General features: G+C 54.7%; 2 protein-coding genes across 3 annotated transcripts; one reads left to right on the forward strand and one right to left on the reverse strand.

Moving 5' to 3' along the window:
• Positions 1–669: 669 nt before the first annotated feature.
• CCDC22 (coiled-coil domain containing 22) lies at positions 670–13,809 on the forward strand. 2 transcript variants are annotated; one of them, XM_061178096.1, is made up of 17 exons: positions 670–820; positions 1,852–2,029; positions 6,517–6,649; positions 7,375–7,481; positions 7,625–7,691; positions 7,792–7,970; positions 9,920–10,114; positions 10,661–10,723; positions 10,818–10,937; positions 11,480–11,599; positions 11,689–11,805; positions 11,911–12,012; positions 12,094–12,201; positions 12,460–12,555; positions 12,777–12,836; positions 12,917–12,991; positions 13,438–13,809. In XM_061178096.1, the coding sequence occupies exons 1-17, from the start codon at positions 771–773 to the stop codon at positions 13,549–13,551; spliced, it is 1,884 nt and encodes a 627-aa protein (XP_061034079.1). In that variant the 5' UTR covers positions 670–770; the 3' UTR covers positions 13,552–13,809. The 2 variants fall into 2 exon arrangements, with proteins under 2 accessions (XP_061034079.1, XP_061034080.1); XM_061178097.1 differs by lacking the exon at positions 670–820 and adding an exon at positions 1,399–1,468.
• An 850-nt stretch (positions 13,810–14,659) lies between these two features.
• On the reverse strand, positions 14,660–20,995 carry FOXP3 (forkhead box P3). Its single transcript, XM_061178140.1, has 11 exons — positions 20,786–20,995; positions 20,162–20,266; positions 19,936–20,074; positions 19,455–19,542; positions 19,281–19,385; positions 18,308–18,395; positions 18,052–18,132; positions 17,129–17,279; positions 16,355–16,431; positions 15,030–15,131; positions 14,660–14,809 (listed from the first exon to the last, which is right to left on the reverse strand). Exons 1-11 carry the CDS (start codon positions 20,993–20,995, stop codon positions 14,660–14,662), a joined length of 1,296 nt encoding a protein of 431 aa, XP_061034123.1.
• Between the last annotated feature and the right edge of the window lie 4,713 nt (positions 20,996–25,708).

Here is a 25,708-nt window from a genome sequence, read left to right on the forward strand (position 1 = left end):
GATGTTTACTATGTAATTATTCTCTGGAGTGCACACATATATATATAACATTAAAATAAAGCATTTATTGAATGCATGAATACTAGTGACTGTAACTTACATAGTGTTTTGTTTGTTTGTTGTTTTGTTTTTTACTGTATTATGTATCAGGCACACATTTCAACGCTGCTTTACGTGAGTTAATTCTGTTTAATCCTAGGAAGCAGGTACATTAACAGTTCCATTTTACAGATGAGGAAACTAAGACACAGGGAAGCTATGTAACCTGCCCACGGTTGCACATTTAGCAAGTTGCAGAGCTGAGACTCAAACCTAGTCGCTTTGTGCGAAAGCCCCTGCCTTAACTTGTACACTTTTACAATCTAGAAGATGAATGCTGCCTTAAATGAATGAGTAGAGAAGCCTCTCTCCGTCCCGCCCCTTCCCCCTTCCTTCCTGACATACACACACACACACACACTTGCGCGTGCAGTATAATCCTTTGCTCACTTGGAAGAGCGCACTGGGCTGCAGGAAAGAGAAAACAAAAAAACCCAAACCTACAACTCCCAGCAGCCATTGCACGCTCAAGCCTGCGCGCGCCCATTCACACCAGAACGACAGGCATCCGGCTTGCGCCGAACTAGGTCTCGGAACTACATTTCCCGGCTCTCCTCGCGCAGCCCGTGACACTCCTTGGACCGCGAGCAGGGAGCGGGCTTTCCACAGCTGCGCCTCTCTTGCTCGGACCCGGCCCTGGACCCAACCTCGGACTCCAACACGGCTCCACCATGGAGGAGGCGGACCGAATCCTCATCCATTCCCTGCGACAGGCCGGCACGTAAGGACACAGCCCCCGCCCACCCCGGAATGCCCACATCCGGGACTCCAAAACTCCGGACCTTGACATCTAGGGCTGCAACTTCCAGGACCCTAAGACCCTCCCTCCTCCTTACACACACACACGCACGCACACACACACACGGGGCCTCCCAAACCCTTTGACCTCTACACTTGGTAAACCCCAAACTCCAGGACCTAGACACCTCGAGACCTTAAAACCTTGGAACCTCAAGACCCGGGATCCTGAAATCTGTGGATCTTGACATCAATACCCTGGGACTCTGACATCTGGAGATTCTAAGCCACCTTTATCCTGTGAACCAGGGAACTTAAAACTCTGGGATCCTGGCACTCAGGGACTCCAAAATCCCCTGGGACTGGATACTTGGGAACCTTCAAACCTGGTTTCCCAATACCTGAGGCTTTTAAAACCCCAGGACTCTAAAATCTGGTGGCCTTAATGCTTGGTGACCCCGACGCACAAGGACTCCTGCATTCGAGGGTCCTAAAAACCCAAGATGACAACATCTAGGGAGCTTGATTTCTGGATTGCTTGAGACTGGGTGGTCCTGATACCCAGGGACTCTGACATTTGGAACTCCTGAAAACTCCAGCCTCCCAACATCTAGTCTCAAAATCCTAGCAGGTCAGTATCTAGGGGCCTCTGACATGCAGCAAACATGATATCTGGGGATGCAGAAACCCAGAGACTATTCCACCTGGGCTCCTAGGCCTTCCCAGATCCCAGAAATTTGGGGCTTTTAGGCATAGGGAAATTTGAGATTTTTTGAACTCGGATCCCTTCCATCCACCATTCTACACCAAGATCTTAGGACCTGAGGACTCCCTCCATTCTTAGTTTTCCAAATGGAAGTCAGACAACAACACCCAGGACCTGTCTGAACTGTGGCCACCCTCCCCACCCCATCCCAGTACTAGGGCTTCCAGAAGGCAGCACGGCCCAGCCTCATCCTTGTTTCCTGACTGCTTCCCCCCACCCCCCATCGAGCCTGCCTCCTTCTTCTTCAGGGCAGTTCCTCCAGATGTGCAGACCCTGCGAGCCTTCACCACTGAGCTGGTTGTAGAAGCTGTGGTCCGTTGCCTGCGTGTGATCAACCCTGCTGTGGGCTCCGGCCTTAGCCCCCTGCTGCCTCTTGCTATGTCTGCCCGGTTCCGTCTGGCCATGAGCCTGGCTCAGGCCTGTATGGTGAGTGTCTTCCTCCCAATACACACAGCCTCTTCCTTCCTCCTTCACAAAGTCACCAAGCTCCTTTGAGACTCTTGACTTTCCTCTCTGCCACCTCCCGTTGTGGCTTAGCGTTCATTAGTGGTTAAGGCTGCCAGCTCTGTGGTCAAACTGCCTGAGTAGTTCAGACCCTGGCTACAGCACTTGCTAACTGTGTGACCTTGCTAACTGATGCCCCTGTGGGCATCAGTTTCCTTATCTGTGAAATCGAGATGATAAAAGTAGGGTTGTCCTGAGGATTAAATGAGTTGATCCAGTTTGTGCCTGAGTTGCCCCTGGCTCCCATATTTTGAGCTTAGCACCAAGAACTTTCCCCCTATAGTATCCATTTACCAGTTCCTGAAAAGGCCCTGTTTTGATTCACATGCTCAGGCTGAAATTAACCACCACGTTCTCTGGTTGGCCCAGCTTGGATCACATGGTCATCCCTATAGGGCACTGTGATTGGCTGCTCCTTCAGGATCACTTGGAGTTGGGGGAGGGAGGGTTACCCAAAGGAAGGTACACTGCTTCACTAAAACAGTGTCTGCACTAAAACTTTACTCTGCCCTGTTGCAGCTTGCCTCTCGTGAGAATAACTTACATACTGTCTCTTTTGTAAATAAAGTGCCTTCTGGTGAAGCACTCATGCCTCCCCAGTACAGACCTGTGTCCAGTTACTATACCCAAGGGCTCCAAGTAAATGTCATTTCTCCTGGCTCATTAGTTCTGGGATTTTAGGCTAGTCTCTTAACCTCTTTGGGCTTAAGTTTTCTCATGTGTAAAATGGGTAAGAATTGTACCTACCACGTAGGGTTGCTATGAGGATTAAAAATGAGTTCATACGTGAAAAGCTGGATATAGTAAGCTTTGTGCAAGTGGTATTACTATTATTGGATAGGCTTGATCTGGCTGCTTGTGTTCCAGCAACTTGTGGCTACGTAATGAATGTCAACATGCCCAGCATACCCAGTATATGGTGGTAGAGGGACAATAGAGTAACTACAGCGAAACCTTCCACGTAGCCCCAAGGGACTGGGCGGTCAGGTTTCTTGAATTTGTTCCTTGCTTGTGCAGTTTCTGTCTCTTAGAAATAGGCCTCAGAGCTCTACCCTTCCCTTGGCTCTCTGGTTCACCTAGCTCTCAGGAGTTCTCAGGTTCTTCTGTCTGGGGCTCTTGGTGGCCCTCGAGGCAGGCAGTCTGTCCCCTGGCCTGGGGCTGTCTTCTCGAGGATGGCACTTTATAAGGGGGAACTTGTATCCTGTTTGGCTAGGAGGGTGCACAGTGGGACGTGTTGAGGAGGGGCTGGGGATCAGGCTTCCCCCAGTTTTCTCTTCCTCCCTTCTCTCAGTGCTGTTTCCCACTGGATTTGGTGGTGACCTACTTTTCCTCACACTAACTTTAGCTTGAGTATGGCTTTTTCAGTGATTGAGAGGTTCACGTGATTGTCTGGCCCCAGAGCCTCGGTTTGCCCTGAGCAGGTAGAAAAGGTCTCTCTTAACCCAGCTGGGCGCTGCTCATGTAGCCCACCTTGGCTCAGCACTGCCGCCTTCTGGTGTCTGCCTCTTCATGTGCCCTACTCCTGGCACCACTTTTTGCGACTCAGCCACCTCCATACTTTAGTGTCTGTCATTTCACACACCCCACTCCTGGAGTGAGTTTCTGTATCAGTCACAGCTCTTTGATTGCAGGTGTTGGAAAAAACCCAAAGTAAAGTAGCTTAAAAGACAGTGGTTTTCACACTATTTTGACTGTGATCCTCTGAAATAAATATATCTTACGTTGTGACCAAATACACATATGTGTGTATAATAATGATGTTTTTTGAGTGTGTGCTCTGTGCTGGGCATTGTGGTAACCTGGTGTTAACTCACTGAATTCTCGTGACAACTTTCTGAAGTAGGCACTGTTGGTATCCCTTTTCTCAGGTGAGAAAAGTGAAGCTCAGAGAGGTTAAGTGATTTGCCTGTGGTTACCCAGTTGGTAAGAAGCAAAGCTTGGATTTGCGTCCACGAAATATGCTTGCAGAATCCATGCAGCTCCGGACCAGAACCCTGATGGGCCCTTTTATCCCTTAAAGCATCCACATCGGAAAAGTACTGTCAGCCCCATTTTACAGCTAGAAACTGAGCTTCTTGGTGGTTGAGTAACCGGTCCAGGGCCTTATAGCCAGTTAAGTAGCACAGGCTGGATTTCAACCCCAATCTTTTTGACTCCAAAGCCCATAGTCTCTTTTAAAAACATTATTTACTATTTTGCGTGGGTCATTTTTATCAGTCAGGGTCCAGTCCAGAGATACAAACCCCAGCAGTAATTTGAATAGGGATATTTCAATATAAAGAATTGTTAACTAGGTAGAAGATGGTTAACTACTGAAAGAGTCAAAGAAATCTCCAAGGTGTGACAGAAGTAACACAATACCTTGAGAAGTCCCACTGGCACTCCAAACCGTTCACCTCGTTACCCTTATCCGTCTGCTGTAAGGGGATTACTTTGATTAGTTTCTTGTGTGTCTTTCCAGTTTTTAAAAAATGAAGATATAAGCAAATATAAATATATATTCTTATTTCCCCCCTTTCTTACACAAAAGAGAGCATATGCCTAGTTTCTTACCTTTTTTTTTCCCCTTGCCACATATCCTGGAAATCATTTCATATCAGACAATAGAGATCTTAATCATTATTTTTTCCTTTTTGCAGCTGCAGAGTAGTTCATTGTATGTATGTACTGTAGTTTATTCAACCCCTCTCCTATGCTTGGACATTTAGGGAGTTCCCAATATTTTGCAAATAATGCTGTAATGAATAATCTTGTGCATATATATTCTTGAATTGTTGGAGGCGTGTCTTCAGGGTAAACTCCTAGAAGTAGGATTGCTAGGTGGAAGGGTAAACGCATACGCCATTTTGTTAGATTTTTCCCAATCGCCTTCACTGGGATTGTTTAATTTCTGCCTTCCCAACAGCAGTGTATGAGAGGGTGCCTGTTTCCCCACAGCCTCACCCACTGAGTGTATTGTCAGAGTTTTCCCCATTCAACAGGTGAGGAATAGTATCTCTATATAGTTTTCCTCCTAGCTTTGTACTTTGAAAAACTTTCAAATTTAAGGAAAAATGAAAACAGAAAAATAACATCCTTCTCCTAGCTTTCTGTGTTGTTAACATTTTCCTCCATTCTTTTCTATCTGGGTACACACACACACACACACACACACATTTTTTTCTGAACCTTTTGAAAGCGGCAGACATCACGACACTTCATACCTAAAACTTTCAGTGCACCTCTCCTAAGTAAAAGGGCATTCGCCAGTATAACCACAATATCATGATCCCACTCATGAATTGAATATTGATAGAGTAATAGTATCTAATATTTAGTGCATGGTCAAATTTCCTCAGTAGTTACAAAAATATCCTTTGTAGCTCTTTTTGTTTCCAACTACAGAGTCTAATCTAGGATCATACATTTCATTTCACTGTTACATTTCTAATCTTCTGTATCCAACAGTCCTCCTTAGTTTTTGTTTCTTTGTTTCTTTTTGCAATGATACATGTTTTTGAAGAGTGCAGGCTGGTTGTTTCCTGGAATGCCCCACAATCTGAATTGGCCTGATTGTTTGCTCATGACTAGATTCAGGTCTGGGGCAGGAACTCTGTGCAAGTGATAGTATCTGCCTGCCTGAGTGGACCTTAGGAGAACGTAACGTCAGGTTGTCCCGGATCGGTGATGCTCGTGTGGGGTCTCTCCGTGTGCTTTCAGTTCAAGTCTCTCTTTTAAGCAAGGTTGGACATACTTGCATATGTTTAAGGGCCGTTTTTCATTCTATTTCTGGGAATTGTCTGCTCCTGTCTTTTGCCTCTGTTACTGTTGCACTGTTGGTCTTTTTGCTTGTGTAGTTTTAGGCACTCTTTATATACTAGGCAGATTCACTCTTTGCCTATGATATGAACTCCAAATATTTTTTCCCAGCTTGTCATTATGCTTTTGACTTTGCTCACTGTAATTTTTCTTTAAAAATTTTTTCATGTATTCAGAAATACCCATCTTGTCTTTCATGGCCTCTGGATTTTGAGTCATATTTAGAAAGGCCAGAGCTTTAATTTTATTTTTTTTTAAAATATTTATTTATTTATTTATTTTGGTTGCGCCGGGTCTTAGTTGCGGCACATGAGACCTTCACTGAGGCATGCGGACTCTCAGTTGTGGCACGCATGCCACAACTAGTTCCCCGACCAGGGATCGAACCTGGGCCCCCTGCATTGGGAGCGTGGAGTCACACCCACTGGACCACCAGGGAAGTCCCCAGAGCTTTAATTTTTAAAGCTCTGAAGGCCTTGGTGAGCCAAGGGGAAGTTCAGAGGGTGGTGGTTGGTGAGAGAGTGGGAGCGTTTGTGGTCTCAGCCCTGGGCTCCCAGGACAGGAGGATCCTGCCTGCCCGACTGATAGCGGCCACCCTTCCCCACCCCCAGGACCTGGGATATCCCTTGGAGCTTGGCTATCAGAACTTCCTCTACCCCAGTGAGCCTGACCTCCGGGACCTGCTCCTCTTCTTGGCTGAACGTCTGCCCACTGATGCCTCTGAGGACGCAGACCAGCCTGCAGGTATGGGGTGCCTGGGGCGTGGTGGGGGTGAGGGAGAGGGTGTTGTGGGGGCTGAGAGAGGTGGAAGTGGTGAAAAGGTTGATTGGTGGGGGTGGGGTGTGTGTCTTCAGGAGAGCTAGGTGGGAGGACTGGGGCTGGGAGAGGGGATGCAGGGCAGGGGGAAGGGAACTGGGGCTTGGGCTGACCCAGGTGGGGAGTTGGTGCTGGAAGGGGCCTCTCTGCCTCACCTCCTGCCTTGCCCCTGCCTCGCCCACTCCACTCTAACCACACCAGGCCATCTGCTGGCTTACTCACACAGATAGCCTCATGGTTCACTCCCTTACCTCTTGGAGGTTCCTGTTCACATGTCACCTCAGGGAGGCCTTCCTTGGATTGCCTTGTTTAAAATTATATCTTCCTCTCAACGGTCCTTATCTTCCTTTCCTGATGACCACCTGACAGTCTTCTGTATTGTACTTACGACCTTGGTCATGCTCTCCTCTACCTGCCTCCACAGGAGGGCAGGAGGATATTTATCAGTTTGTTCACTGAAGTAGCCCAAGGGTCTAGAATGGTGACTGGTACAGAGTAGGTGCTTAATAAGTGTTTGTTGAATGACTGAGTGTGAGAATGATAGCTACATAGATATGTATCTCTGGGGGGGCAGTCAGGCTGCTTTCCCAGGTTATGCATTTTTGGAGTTGTGGCACTGTCACTTGATTGACACTCCCTCCCCACTTCCCTAGGTGACTCAGCTATCCTCCTCCGGGCCATCGGGAGCCAAATCCGGGACCAGCTAGCCCTGCCCTGGGTCCCACCCCTCCTTCGCACTCCTAAGCTGCAGCACCTCCAGGTGGGACCCCTCAACTCATGTCAACATTGCTTGTTGCTGCGTTGCCTGCCTTGTCCCCATTTGGGTGCTCAGGTTTTTGGCCCCCTCCCACTGGTGCGCCCATCACGATTCATCCTAGAGGTCTGATTCTGCTCTCTCACCAGGGCTCGGCCCACCAGAAGCCTTTCCATGCCAGCAGGCTGTTCATGCCTGATTTGCTCTCCAGAGGAGGTGAGGATGAGGCTGTGGAGAGGGGCTGGGGGGAGGGGTAGAGGTGGGCCTAACTGCATGGTGAGGCAGGAGGGCTGGCTGACTCTGTTGCTGCCTCCAGAGCCCCGGGAGTTCCAGGCGAGTCCCCTGCTGCTACCAGCCCCCGCCCAGGTGCCCCAGCCTGCTGCGAGGGTGGCCTCGCTTCTCGAACGCCACGCCATCCAACTCTGCCAGCACACGGGCCGGGACCGCCCCAGGGATGAGGACTGGGTCCACCGGGCATCCCGCCTCCCCGTCCAGGTACTGCCCAGTGCTTGGTCCCTGCTGACGAGGTCCCTGCTCACTGTGGCTCCCATTTCGTCTCCCGTTAGTCCTCTGCCCCTCTCCTCTCCCCACTTTGTCCCTCTCTTCCGTCATCTCCTCTCTGTGTGCAACTACCTGGCTCCCTGCCTGAAAGAACACTGGAGTCAGAAAGATTGTACAAGTCAGTATGGCACAACTCAGTATGGCCCCTCGGAGCGTCGGCTTCCTGCTGTGAGACACGGGTGGTGATACTGCTCTCTTCTGAGGGCGATGTTCCACCAAAGGACGTGCACAGGCAGCCAGAGCTGTCAGGATCTGCCCCCTTCCTCCTGTTTCTACTACCTTCTTCCTGCCCCTGATTCGCTCCCTCTTTCTCTGTCTCTGCCGTCATCACCGATATGTGGCCTCCAGATCTCTGCACCGTCTCTTCTCATCACTGGCTTTCTCGTTCTGTGGTTTTGCTGGCCCTCTTTCTCTCTCCCCACCGCTGTCTCCTCGTTTCTGCGTCTCTGCCTCTGTCTACCTCTATATCCGCCTCCATCTCCCCTCTGTCCACCTCAGTATCTGTCCCCATCCCCTCCCAACTTTGTCCACCTCTGTAGCTGTCTCCTTCCGCCTCCTCCGCTGCCATTTTTTCTGTCTTTATCTTTTTCTCTCTTTCTTAAACTTACAGGCATTTCAAACACAGAAGTAGAGAGAATAGTCTCATAAACTCTATGTCCCTGCCATCCACCTTCAATTATAAGCCTTTTGTGGGGATTCCCTGGCGGTCCAGTGGTTAGGACTCAGTGCTTTCACTGCTGAGGGTCCAGGTTCAATCCCTGGTCGGGGAACTAAGATCCTGCAAGCCACGAGGCACAGCCAAAAAAAGAAAAAAAAAAGATATAAGCATTTTGCCAATCTTTCCTCATCCCTTCTCTAACTTTTTTTTCTGTAATATTTTAAAGCAAGTCCCAGACATCATATCATTTTAACTCTAAATACTTAAGCAGACATCTCTTAACTCATAAGGGCATTCACTTTTTAACGCAACCCCTGGGCCATTTTCACACCTAAGAGAATTAACAGTGACCTCTTTTTCTTTTGTTTTTTTTTAAAGCTTTGTATATGCATTTTATCTTTTGAACCAGAACCTATTACATCTTTTTTTTCCCTAAATTTATTTATTTATTTATTTTTGGCTGCGTTGGGTCTTCGTTGCTGTGCGCGGGCTTTCTCTAGTTGCAGTGAGCGGGCTTCTCATTGCGGTGGCTTCTCTTGTTGTGGAGCATAGGCTCTAGGCACGCGGGCTTCAGTAGCTGTGGCACACGGGCTCAGTAGTTGTGGCTCGCGGGCTTCAGTAGTTGTGGCACGCGGGCTCAGTAGTTGTGGCTCGCGGGCTCTAGAGCACAGGCTCAGTAGTTGTGGTGCATGGGCTTAGTTGCTCTGCGGCATGTGGGATCTTCCTGGACCAGGGCTTGAACCCGTGTCCCCTGCATTGGTAACAGTGACCTCTTAATACCATCCAACACTGAGTTCATAATCAGATTTCTCCAGTTGTCTCAAAACTGCCTCTGTTCTCATGTCTCTCTCTCTCTCTCAATTCCACTCTGCCTCCGCCCCTTCTTTGCCCAGCACCTCTGACTCGGTTTCCGCTCTGTCCCCACATATCTTTTGAGTGTCGGTCTCTAATCTGGAGAAGTAAGCTGCAGGCTTACTTCTCTCCCTTCCCACAGCCTCCTCCAGTTCAGGGAGCCAGTGGGTAGAGAGAAGCAGGGCTGAGGAAGAGGAGGCCCCGTCCTCAGGGAGCTCCCAGGCCTGTGGACCAGGAGAGTGGGTCCGGGCCCCCTCGTGGGAGAGGCTGGATGGCTGGTGGGACTTGGGGGTAGCACCTTGTCAAGCGGCTCCCTGATGGAGGCGGGGCCTTGGGTACCCAGCAGGCGTCCACACTCTTCCACTGTTTCTAGGAGGATACTCGGGCTCAGCGGCAGCGGCTGCAGAAGCACCTGGCCGAGCATCTGCGCCAGACCTGGGGCCGGCCAGGGCCCCCCCAACAAGCCCGAGACCTGGGAGAGCTGCTGCAGGCCTGGGGTGCTGGCGCCAGGACTGGTGCTCCCAAGGGCTCCCGCTTCACACATTCAGAGAAGTTCACCTTCCATCTGGTGGGTGGGCCTGAGTGGGCCTGGGGCATGCTGATGGGGCCAAGGCGGTATTGCTTTATGTACACACACCACATTTTATCCATACAGGGGCCCGTGTTCCCACCGGGCCTGCCCTCTCCCCACGGGGGGTGGGCACCCAGAACGGTCCCCTGGCTTCTTGGGAACTTCCGTGGAGAAAGGGTAGAGGGGTGGGAACTATGTAAGCGTGTAGGGCTGCTCTTTGTGCAAACCCCAGCTTTTCCTGGGCAGTTTCCTCTGGACATATCTTCTCTCCTTGGATGGTCATCCAGAGGGGCCCTCATCCTTCTCATGGGCAGATGGGCAAGAGCTGTGTCAGGGTCAGGGAGGTTTCTTTATGAGCAAACACTCCAGTCTAAGGTCACAGAGAGCGCATTGATCCTCACACACATTCTGACAGCCGTCAGTGGTACAGTGGTACTGTACCTGGGTATGGTGCTGGGAGGGTGCTTTTGGGGGGTGTTGAGGCTGGGCTGTGAGGGGCAGGGCTTTCCCCGACAGCCAGGACGCTCCTTTCTCGCTCCCCAGGAGCCCGAGACCCAGGTAGCCCAGGTGTCAGATGTGCCGGCCACCTCCCGGCGGCCTGAACAGGTGAGCAGAGCAATGGTGGGGCGGGGGAGGTGTCCTGGGCCCTTGGCTGTCTACTGGGCCTGACACCCCCACCCCGACTGCCTGTGCCTCCCAGGACACGTGGGCAGCTCAGGAGCAGGAGCTGGAGTCTCTTCGGGAGCAGCTGGAGGGAGTGAATCGCAGCATTGAAGAGGTTGAAGCCAACATGAAGACCCTGGGAATCAGCCTTGTGCAGGTGGGTGTGGGAGGGGGTCTGCCCACCGGGGTCAGGTCACAAGTCCGGCCTAGACGGCTTAGAGGGACTTGAGGGGGTACTCTGTAGAGGTCTGCAGTTGCCAGAAGGGTTCATGGGAGACACTGGGGACCTGTGGGCCTCTTGAGGGTTCAGGAGAATCAGTGGGAGTGAGAGGGCGATGTAGGGTTGGGGGTGGGGGTGGTGTTGGACCTGCAGGGGTTAGAGGTGCCTTGGTGTCTGTGAGAATTGGGAGGGGTGTAAGTGTCCGTGGGCCTCTGTAGGGGCTTGTGGGGCTCATCAGGGGTCCTGGGGAGTCAGTGTGGAGGTGGAGGGGTCAGAGGGGCCTGTGGGTGCCTGTCACTGCTTATAGGTCTCCGTTGCTATCAGGAGGGGTCCGAGGGGCCCATAGGGCCCCTAGAGGGATGTGTTGTCATCTGAGGGGCTTGGGCTAGGCCAGGGCTTTCCAGGCTCAGCGGGGGCTGGGAGGTTGTGGTGCACGTGGGGCTCCCCCACTGACTGGGAGTGGGGATCCTGGGTGCCAGGTGGAGACCGAGTGTCGGCAGAGCAAGCTCAGCACAGCGGAGCATGAGCAGGCCCTGCGCCTGAAGAGCCGGGCGGTGGAGCTGCTGCCCGACGGGGCTGCCAACCTTGCCAAGCTGCAGGTGGGGCTGGCGCTGAGGCTGGGCTGGGAGGGTCGGAGTTGGATGGGCCCAGCCTGTGTGACATGTAGCCCCCCTGCCACCACCCCCAGCTCGTGGTAGAGAGCAGTGCCCAGCGGGTCATCCACTTGGCAGGTCAGTGGGAAAAGCACCGTGTTCCGCTCCTTGCTGAGTACCGCCACCTCCGAAAGCTCCAGGACCGCAGAGAGGTAGGTGGTGGGGTCCGGGGCCGTGGGTGGGGCGGGTTCGGTCCCTCCCTAGGGGGCTAGCCCTGCGCTCTGCCTCACTGCCCTCTACCCGTGGGGTCCTGGCAGCTGGAATCCTCTCGACGGCTGGCAGAGATCCAGGAGCTGCACCAGAGTGTTCGGGCAGCTGCTGAAGAGGCCCGCCGGAAGGAGGACGTCTATAAGCAGCTGGTAAGGCCCGTGTGGGGGCCCTGGGCCGCTCAGAGCTGGGGAGGTGTCGGTGCTAAGGGAGCACCTGCTGTCTCTGCCTAGATGTCAGAGCTCGAGACCCTGCCCAGAGACGTGTCTCGGCTGGCCTATACCCAGCGCATCCTGGAGATTGTGGGCAACATCCGGAAGCAGAAGGAAGAGATCACTAAGGTACGCTATCGTGGCCGGGTAGGGTGGGTCACACGGGTAGATACGCCCAAGGGGCGGATGTGTGTTGCCGGGCTACACAGGGACCTCACACCCTCTGAAAGTCAGAGCTATCTGGCCATACCCAGACACGGAACAGCCCCACACAGTCCACTCCAGCCGCCCCTGACCCTGTCTGGATGGGACAGCATAAACGTGAATGCCCTCAGCTGGCTGGCCGCCCGCCCCAGACGGGCTCACGGCTACCCTGGTCTCTGCCAGATCTTGTCTGACACGAAGGAGCTTCAGAAGGAAATCAACTCCCTGTCTGGGAAGCTGGACCGGACGTTTGCGGTGACCGATGAGCTTGTGTTCAAGGTGTGGGGCAGGCCGGGCTGGGCGTGGGGGGTGGGTGGGCCTGGGCCCTGTGTGAGCCTCGTGGGTACACTGATGCTCGGGCCTGGCTTTGCCCTGGGGAAGACGAAGTCAGGGAATGGGAGAGGATGGCCTTGTGGGGGCCTGGAGGTGGGGGTGGGGTAGGGGCGGGGTGAGGCGGGAACAGCCCACTGACACCTTCAGGGTCTCCTCTGTCTGGTCAGGATGCCAAAAAGGACGATGCTGTTCGGAAGGCCTACAAGTATCTAGCTGCCTTGCATGAGGTGAGGGGAGAAGCGTGCCTGGGGGCTGGCTGGGGTGGGGCCAAGTTGGGGTGCAAGCCTTCTGCTCCTGCTGTCCGCAGAACTGCAGCCAGCTCATCCAGACCATCGAGGACACGGGCACAATCCTGCGGGAGGTTCGAGACCTTGAGGAGCAGGTGAGGCCCGGGGGTGGGAGGGCTAACCAAGGCAGGCCCGGGATCAGCTCCTCGGTTTATGCCAGGAGAGGCTGTGGAACCAGACACAGCCTGTGGCTGGAGTCGCAGCCCTGCCCCTTAGTCGCTGTGTGTGTGACCTGGAACAGCCCAGTGGCCTGCTCTCGCCCCCTCCTTCCCCCTGAGGGTCCTCACGCCTGCCTCCCAGGGCCGTTGGCAGAGGCTTCAGCTCGAGTATGTGGTGGGCGATCCTGCCACATAGCAAAGGATGCTTTAGGTGGACGGATGACATGTGCAAAGGCCTGGCGGTGGGACAGAGCAGGCTGTTATTGGAGGGGGTGGGAGGAGCACGGGAGGGGCCCTGGGTGGCCGTGATGGGGTGGGGGTGGTGAGCAGGAGCTGGGAAAGGGGCCCTGCACGCTGAAGGGCTGCGATTCGCATTGCCTTAGATTGAGACGGAGATGGGCAAGAAGACCCTCAGCAACCTGGAGAAGATCCGTGAGGACTACCGAGCCCTTCGCCAGGAGAACGCTGGCCTCCTGGGCCGGGTCCGTGAGGCCTGAGCAGCCCCCAGCAGAGGTCTCCCCCGGGCCTCAGGCAGGGATTTGGGGTGCTGGGGGCACTGGCCAAGCACTGGCCCAGGCCATGCCTTCTGCTTGCGGTCCAGTTCCTCCTGCTGTAGCCTTGGCCCCAGACCCTTGCCCACCTGACCCCAACCCTTATCTGGGGCGATCATCCAGAGTGTGGGAGCTCAGCTGCAGTTTATTGCGGAGGGCACTGGGGGTTGGGGCCTTGGATCTCAAATAAATGAGGGGCTCTGTCTGCAGTCTAAGCTGAGGCATGGATGGGGGCACAGGGCACAGGGCTCAGGATGGGGGAGGGGGCGGGTGGCAGGTGAGACACTGGGTACATTTGGTGAGTTGGTGTGCATGGCCCTGGGTGTCTGCCTGGGACTCAGGAGGCCCACTGGGGTGCTTTGTGGGTGCGCATGCGTGAGACATGCAGGTGAGTTCAGAGAGTCTGTGTGACCGAGCGTCTGTGTCGGGAGCTGTGTGATACCGTGTGTGACCAGCATGTGTCTGTGTGGCTTTCTGGGACCTGAGATCCTGAAGGTACCGAGGCTGCTTCTGTGCGGGTGTCTGGGCACGCCCCGTGTGACACTGCACCAGTGGGCCTGGAAGCTGGCTACGGGTGTGTGCTTTGGGGTATGTGGGTTGACAGGACTGTGCTCGGGTGTGACTGTTTGTGTGACTGCGGATTTGAGGTGGTGTGAGTGTATTGAGGCAGGCTCTTCGTGTTTTGGGGTTTGTATTGAGTCCAAGGGACAGGATTGCGACTCTCTGTGTCCTTTCCAGCCCTAAGGTCATCTGTGAGAGCGACTGAGGCAGGCTGTGTGTGTGGTCGGTTGTGAAGGCTCAGTTTGGCTGGAGAGCTGGTTGCAGGGGGCTGGGGCGGGGGTGTGGGGTTGGGGCCGGGGTCCCTCTGAGCAGCCTTGGTGCAGAGCATGTGATCCAGGAAGGCGGTCAGCTGGGGAGCAGGGTCCCTGGCCAGCAAGATGGTGCACACCTTACTTCTTGGTCCCTGCAGGCACGTCCAGGGCCGGTCACCCCTGCCTCCAGCCACTTCTACTCCCCCGTTTTGGCCCCTGTCCTTCTTTCCTTGGCTTTGAGGTCAGGAGCCGGGTGTGGGGTTGGAACACCTGCTGGGCCTCTGGCTCCTCTTCTTGCGGAACTCAAACTCATCCACGGTCCACACGGCCCCCTTCTCGCTCTCCACGCGCACGAAGCACTTGTGCAGGCTCAGGTTGTGGCGGATGGCGTTCTGTGGAAGGAGGACCAGCCAGCCGGGCCGGGGACGTTGGGGAGGGGAGCAGGCAGGCAGTCATCCTCTGAGGCCGGCAGTCCCCACCAAAAATCGACCTCCTGCCCTTTCTCAACATGCCTACAAGCCCAGTCCCAGGCCCACCCGTTCCTGAACTTGACCCAGCACCCCAGTGGCATTTGAGGCCCTCCCAGCCACTGCCACCTCCGGAGGTGCTCACCTTCCAGGTGGCAGGGTGGTTTCTGAAGAAGGCGAACATGCGTGTGAACCAGTGATAGATCTCGTTGAGTGTCCGCTGCTTCTCGGGAGCCTCCAGGATGGCCTGGAGGTTAGGGGGTGTGGGGGTAAGGGGAGCCGCTCCCCCAAATTCGGACTGAGAGGGGCACTGGCCCACCTTGGGCCTTCTGACCTGGGTGAAACTGTGGGGACGGGGGAAGGAAGGGAGATGGTGTGGGGTGACAGGTCAGAGACAGGGTTAGAAGCAGGGTGAGGGTAGGGCTGGGATGGGGTTAGGTAGAGGATCAGGGCTGAGGTTGGAGTGGGGTCTGCTTCAGGGTTAGGGCTAGAGTTAAGTTAAATTTCTGGGGTGGAGTTGGAGTTCTCTGTGGGAGTGAGGTTTCAGAGTTTGGGAAGGGTAAGGGCCAGAGAGTGGGGTCCAGTTAAGGATTTGGAAGGGGTAAAGGACCAGGCAGAGTTAAAGGTCAGGGAAGTGGCTGGTTAAAGGTCAGGCTGGGGATGAACTGGGGTGAGTCGAGGGGCGAGGGGTGGGATGACACGTGGCATTAGGTCAGGAGTCAGAGGTGGGCCTAGTTACGTAGTTATTTTATGTGTCAGGGATGTGGTTAGTTTCAGGGTCAAGAATGAGGTTGATTGTGTGTGGTCCTTAAGGGTCAGGGCTGGGATTAGGTGTGGAGTGAGGCTAAAGGTCCGGGAATTTGATCTGCTTGGATTTAGGAATGGAATTGCGTCAAGGGTCAGTGATCATGGCTGCGGTGAGGCTCCAGGTTGGGATGGGGCTAGGTAGGTGAACGGGTGGCATTGTGTAGGGTTAGGTGTGGGCCTAGGATATAGGTCCGGGCGGGCTCTGGTGAAGCCTCTGGGAAGGCATTAGGGGGATGAGGAGGAAGGGGTTGGGATGGGTCAGGTGTTACAAGGAAGGGGTTAGGGATTGGGGTCTAGGGGGGAATGTGTTGGCAGACTAGGGTACATCTGGGCTGGCGAAGGAGTTAGGGTGTACCTGGGGTGGGTGTAAGGCAAGGGGAAGAATTCAGGCTAGTTTGGGGGCTATTTATAGGCCCAGGAGGCAGTTAGGTATGGAGTTGATGTGGCCATCAGGAAGGGGGTGTGTTGAAGGCCAGCTTTTAGCTTGCACTGGCTTGGATGGCAGTTTAGTTGTGGGTTTGGGGGCAGGTCTGGGGTGAAGATGGGGGATCACATCTGAGGCGTGGGTTTGTTCATGCAGGAGCCCGCCTGGGGGTGCTCAGAGAGAGGCAGGTCCTCCACCCCGCCCTCTCTTCCTTCTCCTCAGCCCGGCACTCTGCTTACCCAGCGGATGAGGGTGGCATAGGTGAAAGGGGGCCGCATGTTGTGGAACTTGAAGTAGTCCATGTTGTGGAAGAACTCTGTCAGAGGTACGGAGGGATCAGGCCCCATCTGGGAACTCCTCGCTCCCTCTCCCACCCTCTGCTTTCGACCGACCGGCTGTCGAGTCTGCATGCCTGAAATCCCACCGTGAACACCACTTTCCAGGATCACAGTCACTGTTTGCTAAGCACTTGACATAAATGATATCATTTCCCCTTTGCACCGCTCCCACCAAAATGGGGCTTATTCTCCCAAGGTTTAAAAGAAGTGAAGTAACTTCCACACCAAATGGATGTAACTGGTTAAATGGCGGAGTCAGGATGGCACTCAAAGGCCCTAATCCCTGTTAAGCCCACAGCCCAGACCTTGCGGGTAGTAGGGGATTGGTGAGCTTGGGCGAGTCACCCTGCTTTTCCTTGGTGGGGAGAGGGAGAGTCCCTGGGAATTACTAAGCTAGCTCCCTCCCTTCTGATGACCAAATGGAGTAGCTGAAGCCCAGAGTGAGTGAGCCCTAATCCCCAGGGGAGACAGGGCTAGGACTAGACATCTGAGACCACAATGGGGGCTTGGAGGCCATGGAAATCCAGAGAGGAAGCTTTTACGAGCAGTTGCCAGTTTCCAAAGGCTGGGTGGCAGTGGTGGGGAAGAGCAGTCCCCCGCCCAGTACCAGTCAGGGAGATGAGGGGCTCAGAGGGCACCACGTAGGGCACCACGTAGGGCACGGACCATCCTTACCTGGGATCGTGCTGTTTGCATGGCTGCCCCAGAGGTGCCTCCGCACAGCAAACAGGCCTTCAGGGGCCTCTTGGGGACCCGGCCAGGCTGGGACAGTGGTGCCCGGGGTGCCAGTGGCTACGATACAGCAGGAGCCCTTGTCGGATGATGCCTGGGGGAAGAGGGAGAGGCTGGTGACCCAGAGGCTTAAACTTGCCACTTTAATTTTAAATAAGTGTTTTTAAAAGTAAGGGCACCCTCTTCTCAATTCCACTCTGATGTAGAATCCCACAAAGCAGCACGAGCCATATTTATTAAAGTGCGGGTGTGGACACTAGTGTGTGTAGCACACCAGTGCCAGGGCCACGAGCTAGGGTTGAATTGGGCTCCTCTGCTACCCAACTGCGACCTTGGGAAAGTCACCTAAGCCTCCCTGGCCTCAATTTTCCTCATCTGTGAATTGGGGATGATAGTAATACCTACCTCACCATGCATCATGGGGATTAAATAAGTTAACATCACGAAAGTGCTCACAAACAGTGCCTGACACCCAGGGCTAGCTTCTGTGTGATCTCTGAAGGTCCCGGGGCCCTGCACTTTGTTTAATGCTCTGCGGTCATCATTTTGAAATCTGAGCCCCGCGATTTCATTTTGCACTGGGCCCTGTGAGTTATATAGCTGGTCTTGCCAGCGGTACACAGTCTGCATTCAGTGTTGGGCGATTTGCTGTCGCTTTGCAAACTCAAGATCATGATTTGGGATCTTAAGGTCAGAGGGTTTGTAAGTAGAAAGGGACAGATTCCTAGGTCTGGGCATGTTTGGAGCTGGGGACAGGGGCCCAGAGATCCCAGGGCCTGGGTGCAAGGATAGGTCCCCCGCCCCCTGCAGGGCCCCTCCCCTGCTCCCCAGCAGTCTGTGCCACCTGTGGGCCTGGGGTGGCTCACCGTGGATGGAGCCTTGGTTGGGACCATCTTCCCAGCCAGGTGGGCTTGCATAGCACCCAGCTTCTCCTTCTCCAGCACCAGCTGTGAGGACAGGCACAGAGTGAGGCCTCAACCTGGTCTTTCTCCGCCACATCTTTGCACAGGCTGCCCCCTTCCTTCCTTCATGCCAGCCCCCATCCTGGGTGAGCTGGGCTCCTGGCACAGGGTGGACGTACGGTTCACCCACCGCCACCCTGCCCCCGCCCCCCCATGTCACCTGTTGCTCCAGAGACTGCACCACCTCCCTCTGGAGGAGACACTGCGCCCTGCCCTTCTCATCCAGGAGATGGTCTGCCTGGCAGTGCCTGGGTAGTGGAAAGAGTCCATGCGGGTGACCATGGCGAGCCTGGCTTCCCGGCTCAACATTCGTAGTGGGGAGGGCTCAGACCCTCTGGGAGGAAGGTCTCTCCTCAGAGCCTCAGCCTCCCTCCCCTCTTTCTACCTCAGTCTTCCTTTCACACCTGTCATTCCTTCAACACATGCTACTTGGCATCTACTGTATGGCCAGGGTGCTGGAGATGATGATGGAAGGTTAGTGAGCTGAGAGTGGGAAAGGCATTCCAGGTGGAGAGTACAGCTTGTGCGAAGGCCTGGTTGTGAAGAGGACGGGATGCACCGAATTGCCACTGATAGTTGGGTATGGTTGGAAAAGGTTGTGTGTGTGTGTGTGTGTGTGTGTCTGTGTGTGTGTATGTGTGTGTGTGTGAGAGAGAGAGAGACAGTGATGGGGCTGAGAGGAGGCAGCAATAGCCATTGTGAGGATCTGGGACTTTGGGGATCAATAAAAGGCTGGTGTGTTCGCATGAGGGGGTGGGTAGCAGGGCAAAGCAGTTAGGAGTGTGGATTCCGGAGGCTGGCTGTCACTCAGGAACTGGGTGATCTTGATCAAGACACTTAACCTCTTTGGCCTCAGTTTCTTTGTCTGTAAAATGGAGGTAAATCATAGCACACACCTCTGTTATGATGCCCCCATTATACAGATGAGGAAACCGAGGCTCCGAGAAACTAAGTAACTTGCCCAAGGTCACAGAGCCAGTGAGTGATGGAGCCAGGATCTGAACCCACAGTCTCAGCTTTTGCCTCTTTCATATTAGCCCCTGTTGGGATGAGGCCTGAGCTGAGACCTGCACCCCAGACCTCCTCCCACAAACTGGGGCCCCCCTGGACCGGAATGGGCCTGACCCACTCACTTGAGGAAGTCCTCTGGCTCCTCGAAGACCTTCTCACATCCGGGCCACTTGCAGACACCATTTGCTAGCAGTGAGTAGGAGCCCTGGGGCATGGTTGAAAGGGTGCTGGGGGGACAAAGTGTGTCAGAGGAGGGGATGGCAGGGCAAGGGTCCTTCCCAGCCCTGCACACTGACCTGTCCTTCCTGGGCACACCGGGGCTTGGGAAGGTGCAGAGCAGTGCTGGCTCCCTGGACACCCATTCCAGGCTGGCCACGTTGATCCCTGCAGGTGGGGACAGGGCATCTCTGGGGGCTGGGGGCCAGGCTCTGGAGCTCGGCCCACAAAGCCTCTCATTTTGAGTTTCTCACCCTCCTGAGCTTTGCAGGCCCAGACTCCCAGGGGGCTCTGTGGTCCCTAATCTCCAAGGCTACTGGTGGAGCAGCTCAAAGACTGCGCTGACATTTCGACTAACTTTGCAAAGATCTGTGGTTCCGTGATTTTGACATTCTGTGTCTTTAAGGTTCTGAGCCTGACATTTTTTAGAGGTTGGAGTTTCCAAGACGATAAGACCTGACACCTCTGGCCTCCTGAGGGCCGCAAGTCAGCAGCCCACACCACTTATGTTCAAGGATTGGGGGCTCTGGGCTTCTGTGGAGCTGTGGGGTACAGTGTTACCAGGTGGCAGGCCGGGCCGGGCCTTGAGGGAGAAGACCCCCGTAGCAGCAGTGGGTGGCGGGAGGCTGATCATAGCTGGGCTGTCCAGTGGGCGCACCTGCAGCACAGGGGTCCGGGCATGGGCATCCACCGTTGAGAGCTAGGGGCACATGGGGTCCATTTCAGCCAGGTCCTCTCCCCAGTTCTCCCGCCTGCTCCCTCCTCCCTGCCTGTTCTGGGTTGGTACCTGGTGCACAAAGTGTGGCCTGTCCTGGAGGAGTGCCTGCAAGTGGGGCGAGGGACCCAGCCGTGCTCCAGAGGGTGCCACCATGACGAGGGGCACTGTGGGCAGCTGGGGAAGGCAGGCGGGTGAGATGCCATCCTCATGTTCACTGTTCTACACGTCTAACCCGTATACTCCTCACCACAACCCCATGTACTAGGCAGAATGACCAACCCCATTTTACGTATGTGGAAACTGAGGCTCAGGGAGATTGGGTGACTTTTTCAAGATCAAACAGCTAATAAGTGGCAGAGCTGGCCTCCATCCTGTCACCTCACCTCCCTGGGCCCCAAGCCCTCTGTCACAGGGGGATGGAGACACACATGGCTATGCCTGTGGGACCATGATAGGGTCCCCTATCCTGAGACAGGGATTGGGAGGTTGCGGAGAGCCTCGAATCTCTGAGACCTGCTAAGTGGGGACTTTCTTGGCCCCGTGACATCTGCATAAGTCACAGACGTGCCTGGGACCCAGAAAACCACTTCCTGTGCCCCAGCTGGGCCCCCCGCCCAGTGCCACAGTAAAGGTCGGCACCTATAGGCCCAGGTACCCCACCCTGCCTGCCCCATCCTGGGCCCTAGGCCTCACCTGCAGCTGCGATGGTGGCATGGGGTTCAAGGAGGAAGAGGAGGCGTGAGCCCCACCTCGGAGGTCCCGGCCCTGGAAGGTTGTCCCCGGGCCCTTGGCTCCCAGCTGGTCTGAGGCCTTGGGTGCAGCCCTCCAGCCGGGCGAGGCTCCTGGGGATGGGCTGAGTACCAAGGAAGGGGCCAAGGGCTTGGCTGGCCTGGGGTTGGGCATTGGGTCCTTGTCCAAGGGCAGGCTGCGGGGACACAAGGGGAAGGAGTTACAAATGTGCTGGCGCGTGTGTGAAATGCTCAACCATCTGAACCATGTGGACACCCCCTCTGGTCAGAGCAGGCATTGGCTGGGGTGTGTCCCAGAGGGGCCCCAGCTCTGGTCACGTGTGTGCACGTGTGCACACACATACTCGGTGTCAGGAGCACTGGCGTGCCTGTGTCTCCAAGCACACCCCATGTGCAGACGTACACGGACCCAGCGCACAGTGTGCCTGTACACGCTGGCACAGGCCTGGTGGGGAGGTGTCCTCCCTGAGGGTGGTGGGGAATTCGGGGTGGTTTGTGGGGCCTCAGCCAGGATAGGTCTCAGCACTTGAGTGGTGCTCTTCAAGCCTCAGCCCTCCTGTCCTCCCCGAACCCAGTATAGGCCACACAACCTTTGCTGATCCCACGGGGGCTGCTTTCTGATTTTCTCCTGGGAGCATTATGTTACCCCAGTGACGGGCATATCTGGGAGTGAAAGGGGGGCATGGACTCAAAAGATCCCTCTGGCTGCTGTGAGGGGGGAAGACTCTAGGAAGGTGAGGGCGGAAGTAGGGGGACTAGTGAGGAGGCTACTGCAATAGTCCAGACCAGGATGATGGCAGTGGAGATGGTGAGAAGTGGGTGGGTTCTGAGTTAATGTTTCGAAGGTGGAGTCAGGAGAATTTGCTGGCAGCTTGGATGCGGAGGGTGAGAGAGGGAGGGTCAAGGTGACTTCTGGGTATTAGCTGAGCAGCTGGAAGGACAGAGCTGACATGACCTGAGATGGGGGAGCAGGGTTGGGGGTGGTGATCCAGGTGTGGAGGGACATGACGACTCTGGTGTTAGACATGCAAGTGGCAAGGCCGAGTGGAAGCTGAGTACAGGAGTCTGGAGCTTAGATGGGCATCTCAATCTGAGATCATCTCTGGGCTCCCGCCCTGCATGGAGCTGGCAGGGCAGGTGCCAGAGAGGAGGAGAGACAGGCTCTCTTGAGCCAGGGCCTGTGCGAGCTCCTCGACTCGGCTCCCACCAGAGTTCACCCCAATCTCTGCTCTCCAGGCCTGCCTCCAAGCCTTTGCTCATGCTATTCGACCTGCCTGGAATGCCCGCTCCTCCTCTTCTTCCCATACCCAAGCCCTATCCAGAAAGTCCTCCAGAATGGCTCCAGAACCTTACACTCCCCGATGGGCAGGGCCTTGGTTTCTCAGAATCCTATAGTCCCAATCTGAGAGGAAGCCAGAGCTGGAGGGGACTGCCAAGCCCAACTTCCATTTTACTGAAGGGGACAACCAGGTACAGTGTCCCACGGCCCCATGGTGACTTGAGATCTCTACTTCTTTCTCCGGAAAGTGTGTGTGTGTATGTGTGTGTCTCCCCACCCCGCCCCATAGCACTGGGTTGGGCACACAGCTGCCGAGAGCAGCCCTGGGGAGTAGAAGAAGGGCTCTGAGGGGGCAGTTGCTCCTTCCTTTCTTTGCTGTCAGCTCATGGGGGTTGCCAGAGTTATGGTGCTGAAGGAGGTGGGGGTGTGAATCCAGGTATTTAAACCCTTAGTCTCTCGGGGCCTTAGAACATTACTGCGTGAGAATCAGGAGCCTGGGTCTACGGAGGCTCAGAACAAGGGCCAGAGAGAGTGTCGATGACCCTGAAGAGGTGAGTGAATGAATGAGTGCATGAAGGCAGGCGGAGATCAGGGTGTTGCTTGTATAAGCCAAGGAATGTCAGAGTGCCAGCAAACCATCCGAAGCTAGGAGAGAGAACAGATTTCTCCCTCGTAGCCCTACAAGGAACCAACACTGCTGACACCTTGATCTTGGACTTCTGGCCTCCAGAACTGTGAGACAAAACATTTCTGTTGTTTAAGCCACCTAGTTTGTGGTACTTTGTCACAGAAGACCTGAGCGAACCAATACTGATTTTGGTGAATGAGTGGATGTTTTCCAACGCTCTGGCCTGGCCCACACGGCTAGCCTGTGGTCACTTCTCAAGCTGCCTGGACCCTTGGCCAGAGCCTATAAGAAATCGCCTCCTCAGACATATCTGGAACAACCTGACTCAGGGCAGCATAGATACATTCTCAGAAAGGGGCCGTGGATATGGTCTGTCTCGCAGTGGGGTACCTGGAGGGCCAGGCTGGGCAGCCGGCTTCCTGCACTGTCTGTTGGGGCATCCTTTTCTGACTATTTCTCAGAAGCCACATGGAGGATGTTTCTGGGACACAGTTTGTGTTTTTGTATCAGGGTCTGCATCTGGGCCCTGTTGTCACAGCCCCCGACTTCCCCAGATATTTCCGCCATTGACGTCATGGCGGCCGGATGCGCTGGGCTTCATCGGCACCAAAGAGGAAGAGAAGGGGGCAGGTACCCTACCCCACGGGTTTCGTTCCGAGAATTGGCCGTCCCGTCCTGCGGCCGGCCTGGCCCAGGTGGGGTGATGTGGGTGCTGGCGGATGTGGTGAGTGACGTCCATCTGGCCACCATGACAAGCCCTGGGCCCTGTAGACCCGGCCCTTTTTGGGCCATGGAGAGGCCCAAGGTTTGATGCTTGGGGAGTGCCATGCAGACCCCACAGAGACTGGGACCCTCAGGGTCTTCAAATGGTACTACGCTAGAACCTCAGAATCGTAGAACATCATTTCTTAGATTCAAAGGATCCCAGAATCTCAAACCCACAGACTCTGTGGGGTCCATGGGTCCAACTTCTCAGTAGGTGAAGGCCTATGTCCCTGGTGTCCAAACTCACTGGAACTTCCCAAAGTTCATAGTGCCTCCCGCCTGCCAGGCCTGGAATTGCAGCAAGCCCCCCCTCAGCCTCCCTCCTAAGTTCTGTGAAGGTAGGAGGGTCAGAATCGTCCCCTCTGCTTCCCTCAGCCTGGGGCCAGGCTCTGACACGAACTAGCTGTAACTCTCCTCAGGCTCATATGGAAAACGGGACAATAATTGTACCCATCTTCCAAAGTTAACACACATGAAATGCTTAACAAAATGTTGGTGATCAGTAGATGGACCCCTGCAGGGCCTCCATCTCCCTGTCCATTCTGGGACAGTGCTCCCAGACTCACAGCCATTCTGCCAGAGATGGGGAGGGAAGGAAGGGGACATTGAGGCTGGCAGACCTTCAGCCAGGACCTCATGGTGGGAGCAGGCAGAGCCCTGGCCTTTGCCGGTAGAGTCTACCACCAGGCTCTCTGGAGGAGCCGTGGGATAGAGGATCCCAGGGACCTGTGCCAACTCTGGGGACACGGCTGAGCTCTGTCCACAGCCAGACCCACAGATAGACCGACTGACTTATGTCCTTCTAGTATCACCACCCTCTGGCCATGAGGCCTCCTGACCCATGGGGCCCTGGGACCCCACCCAGCCAAGCTCTTGTGAGGCTAGCCCCACACTGTGACCATGAGGGTCCAACTTGTGAGAGGGCAGAAGGGGGAACGGCAGCAGCTGGGAGACAGCCCAGGGTCCCCCTGCCCCTGTCATGGGTGCTGAGGGGTAAACTGAGGCCCACGGTGGGGGAGAGAGACAGAGCCAGGGCCCCACTGAGAGTCCTGAGATCTGAGCTTGGGTCTCAACTCTACCACTGCATCTCTGTGAGGACTTCAGAGAGGCCCTCCCACCCATCTCCCGGCCTCAATTTGCCCCTCTGTACGCTGGGAAGGGGAGAGGTGTGGAGCGGATGAAGGCCAGGGGCCTTGTGCTCTGTGTCTGAGTGAGCTGTTAGGTGTCTGCAGGGCTTTGATTCGATAACTGCCGTTCTACCCAGGGGACTGGCTGAGAGACAGAAACAGAGATAGACAAACAGACATAGGCAAACAGAGAGACACAGAGAAGAAGAGCTACAGAGAGAGATGGGAGAGACATGAGGTGGGACAGAGATAGACACACACAGAGAGAAACAAAGAGAACAAGAGAGATAGTGAGAGACACCGAGAGAAGGAGAGACAGTGAGGAGGGGGAAGGAACCCATAGGAGCAGAAAGTCAGAGAGAGAACAAGAGAGACAGAAACAACACAGGGAGATGGGGAGAGACAAAGAGACGGAGAGAGAGAAAAAGAGAGCAAGAGAGAGAGAGACTGAGAGAAAGAGATGCTCCAAATAAGAACAGTTGTTGGTCTCTGGCTGGAGGAGCTGATCCTTCGTTATTCCAAAATAACGAGGAATACCAAAGGGCAAGATTCCAGGGCCTTCGGCCGGGTGCTATATTGTATTGCAGAGCAACAATCAGCAAAGCGGTGTGGCCCTGGCACCAGAACAGACACTGAGGAACAGAACAGAATGGAAAAGCTCAAATACGGACCAATGTCTAGAGGGAATGGAGTTTGTGATGAACGCGGCATTTCAAACCAGGGGACGCTGGAGAATAGATTGTTTAACAAATGGTTCTGGGATAATTAAGGGGAAAATAAAGCTAATGACTAACCAGTCCATTTTTCCACCAACCCCTTCCTACCCAGTTTGAAATGTCACCCTCATCATGTACCCTAAAATAAATTCCAGATCCATTAAAGAGATAAATAATAATCTTATATGGATCTTGGGTTTATTGTATACCAGGCCCTAGGCTAAGCATTTAACAAGGTTGAGAAATTTAATCCTTACAACCACCCTTTGAGGTCGGTACTATTATAACCATCACAGTACCTATGAGGAAATGGAGGTATCGAGAGGTTAAATGCCTGGCTAAAAATCACACG

Source organism: Eubalaena glacialis, chromosome X (assembly GCF_028564815.1).
Source record: "Eubalaena glacialis isolate mEubGla1 chromosome X, mEubGla1.1.hap2.+ XY, whole genome shotgun sequence".
NCBI classification, from domain to species: Eukaryota; Metazoa; Chordata; class Mammalia; order Artiodactyla; family Balaenidae; genus Eubalaena; species Eubalaena glacialis.

Bases quoted from the DNA above. Each gene is read 5' to 3' on its own strand.
- CCDC22 (XM_061178096.1), top strand. From the start codon at position 771: ATGGAGGAGGCGGACCGAATCCTCATCCATTCCCTGCGACAGGCCGGC. The intron at 7,482-7,624 runs GTGGGACCCCTC...CTCTCTCACCAG, and splicing joins CTAAGCTGCAGCACCTCCAG to GGCTCGGCCCACCAGAAGCC. The intron at 12,992-13,437 runs GTGAGGCCCGGG...GCATTGCCTTAG, and splicing joins TTCGAGACCTTGAGGAGCAG to ATTGAGACGGAGATGGGCAA.
- FOXP3 (XM_061178140.1), bottom strand. From the start codon at position 20,995: ATGCCCAACCCCAGGCCAGCCAAGCCCTTGGCCCCTTCCTTGGTACTC. The intron at 20,075-20,161 runs GTACCAACCCAG...ATGTGCCCCTAG, and splicing joins GGCCACACTTTGTGCACCAG to CTCTCAACGGTGGATGCCCA. The intron at 18,396-19,280 runs GTGAGTGGGTCA...TCCACTACCCAG, and splicing joins GAGCCAGAGGACTTCCTCAA to GCACTGCCAGGCAGACCATC.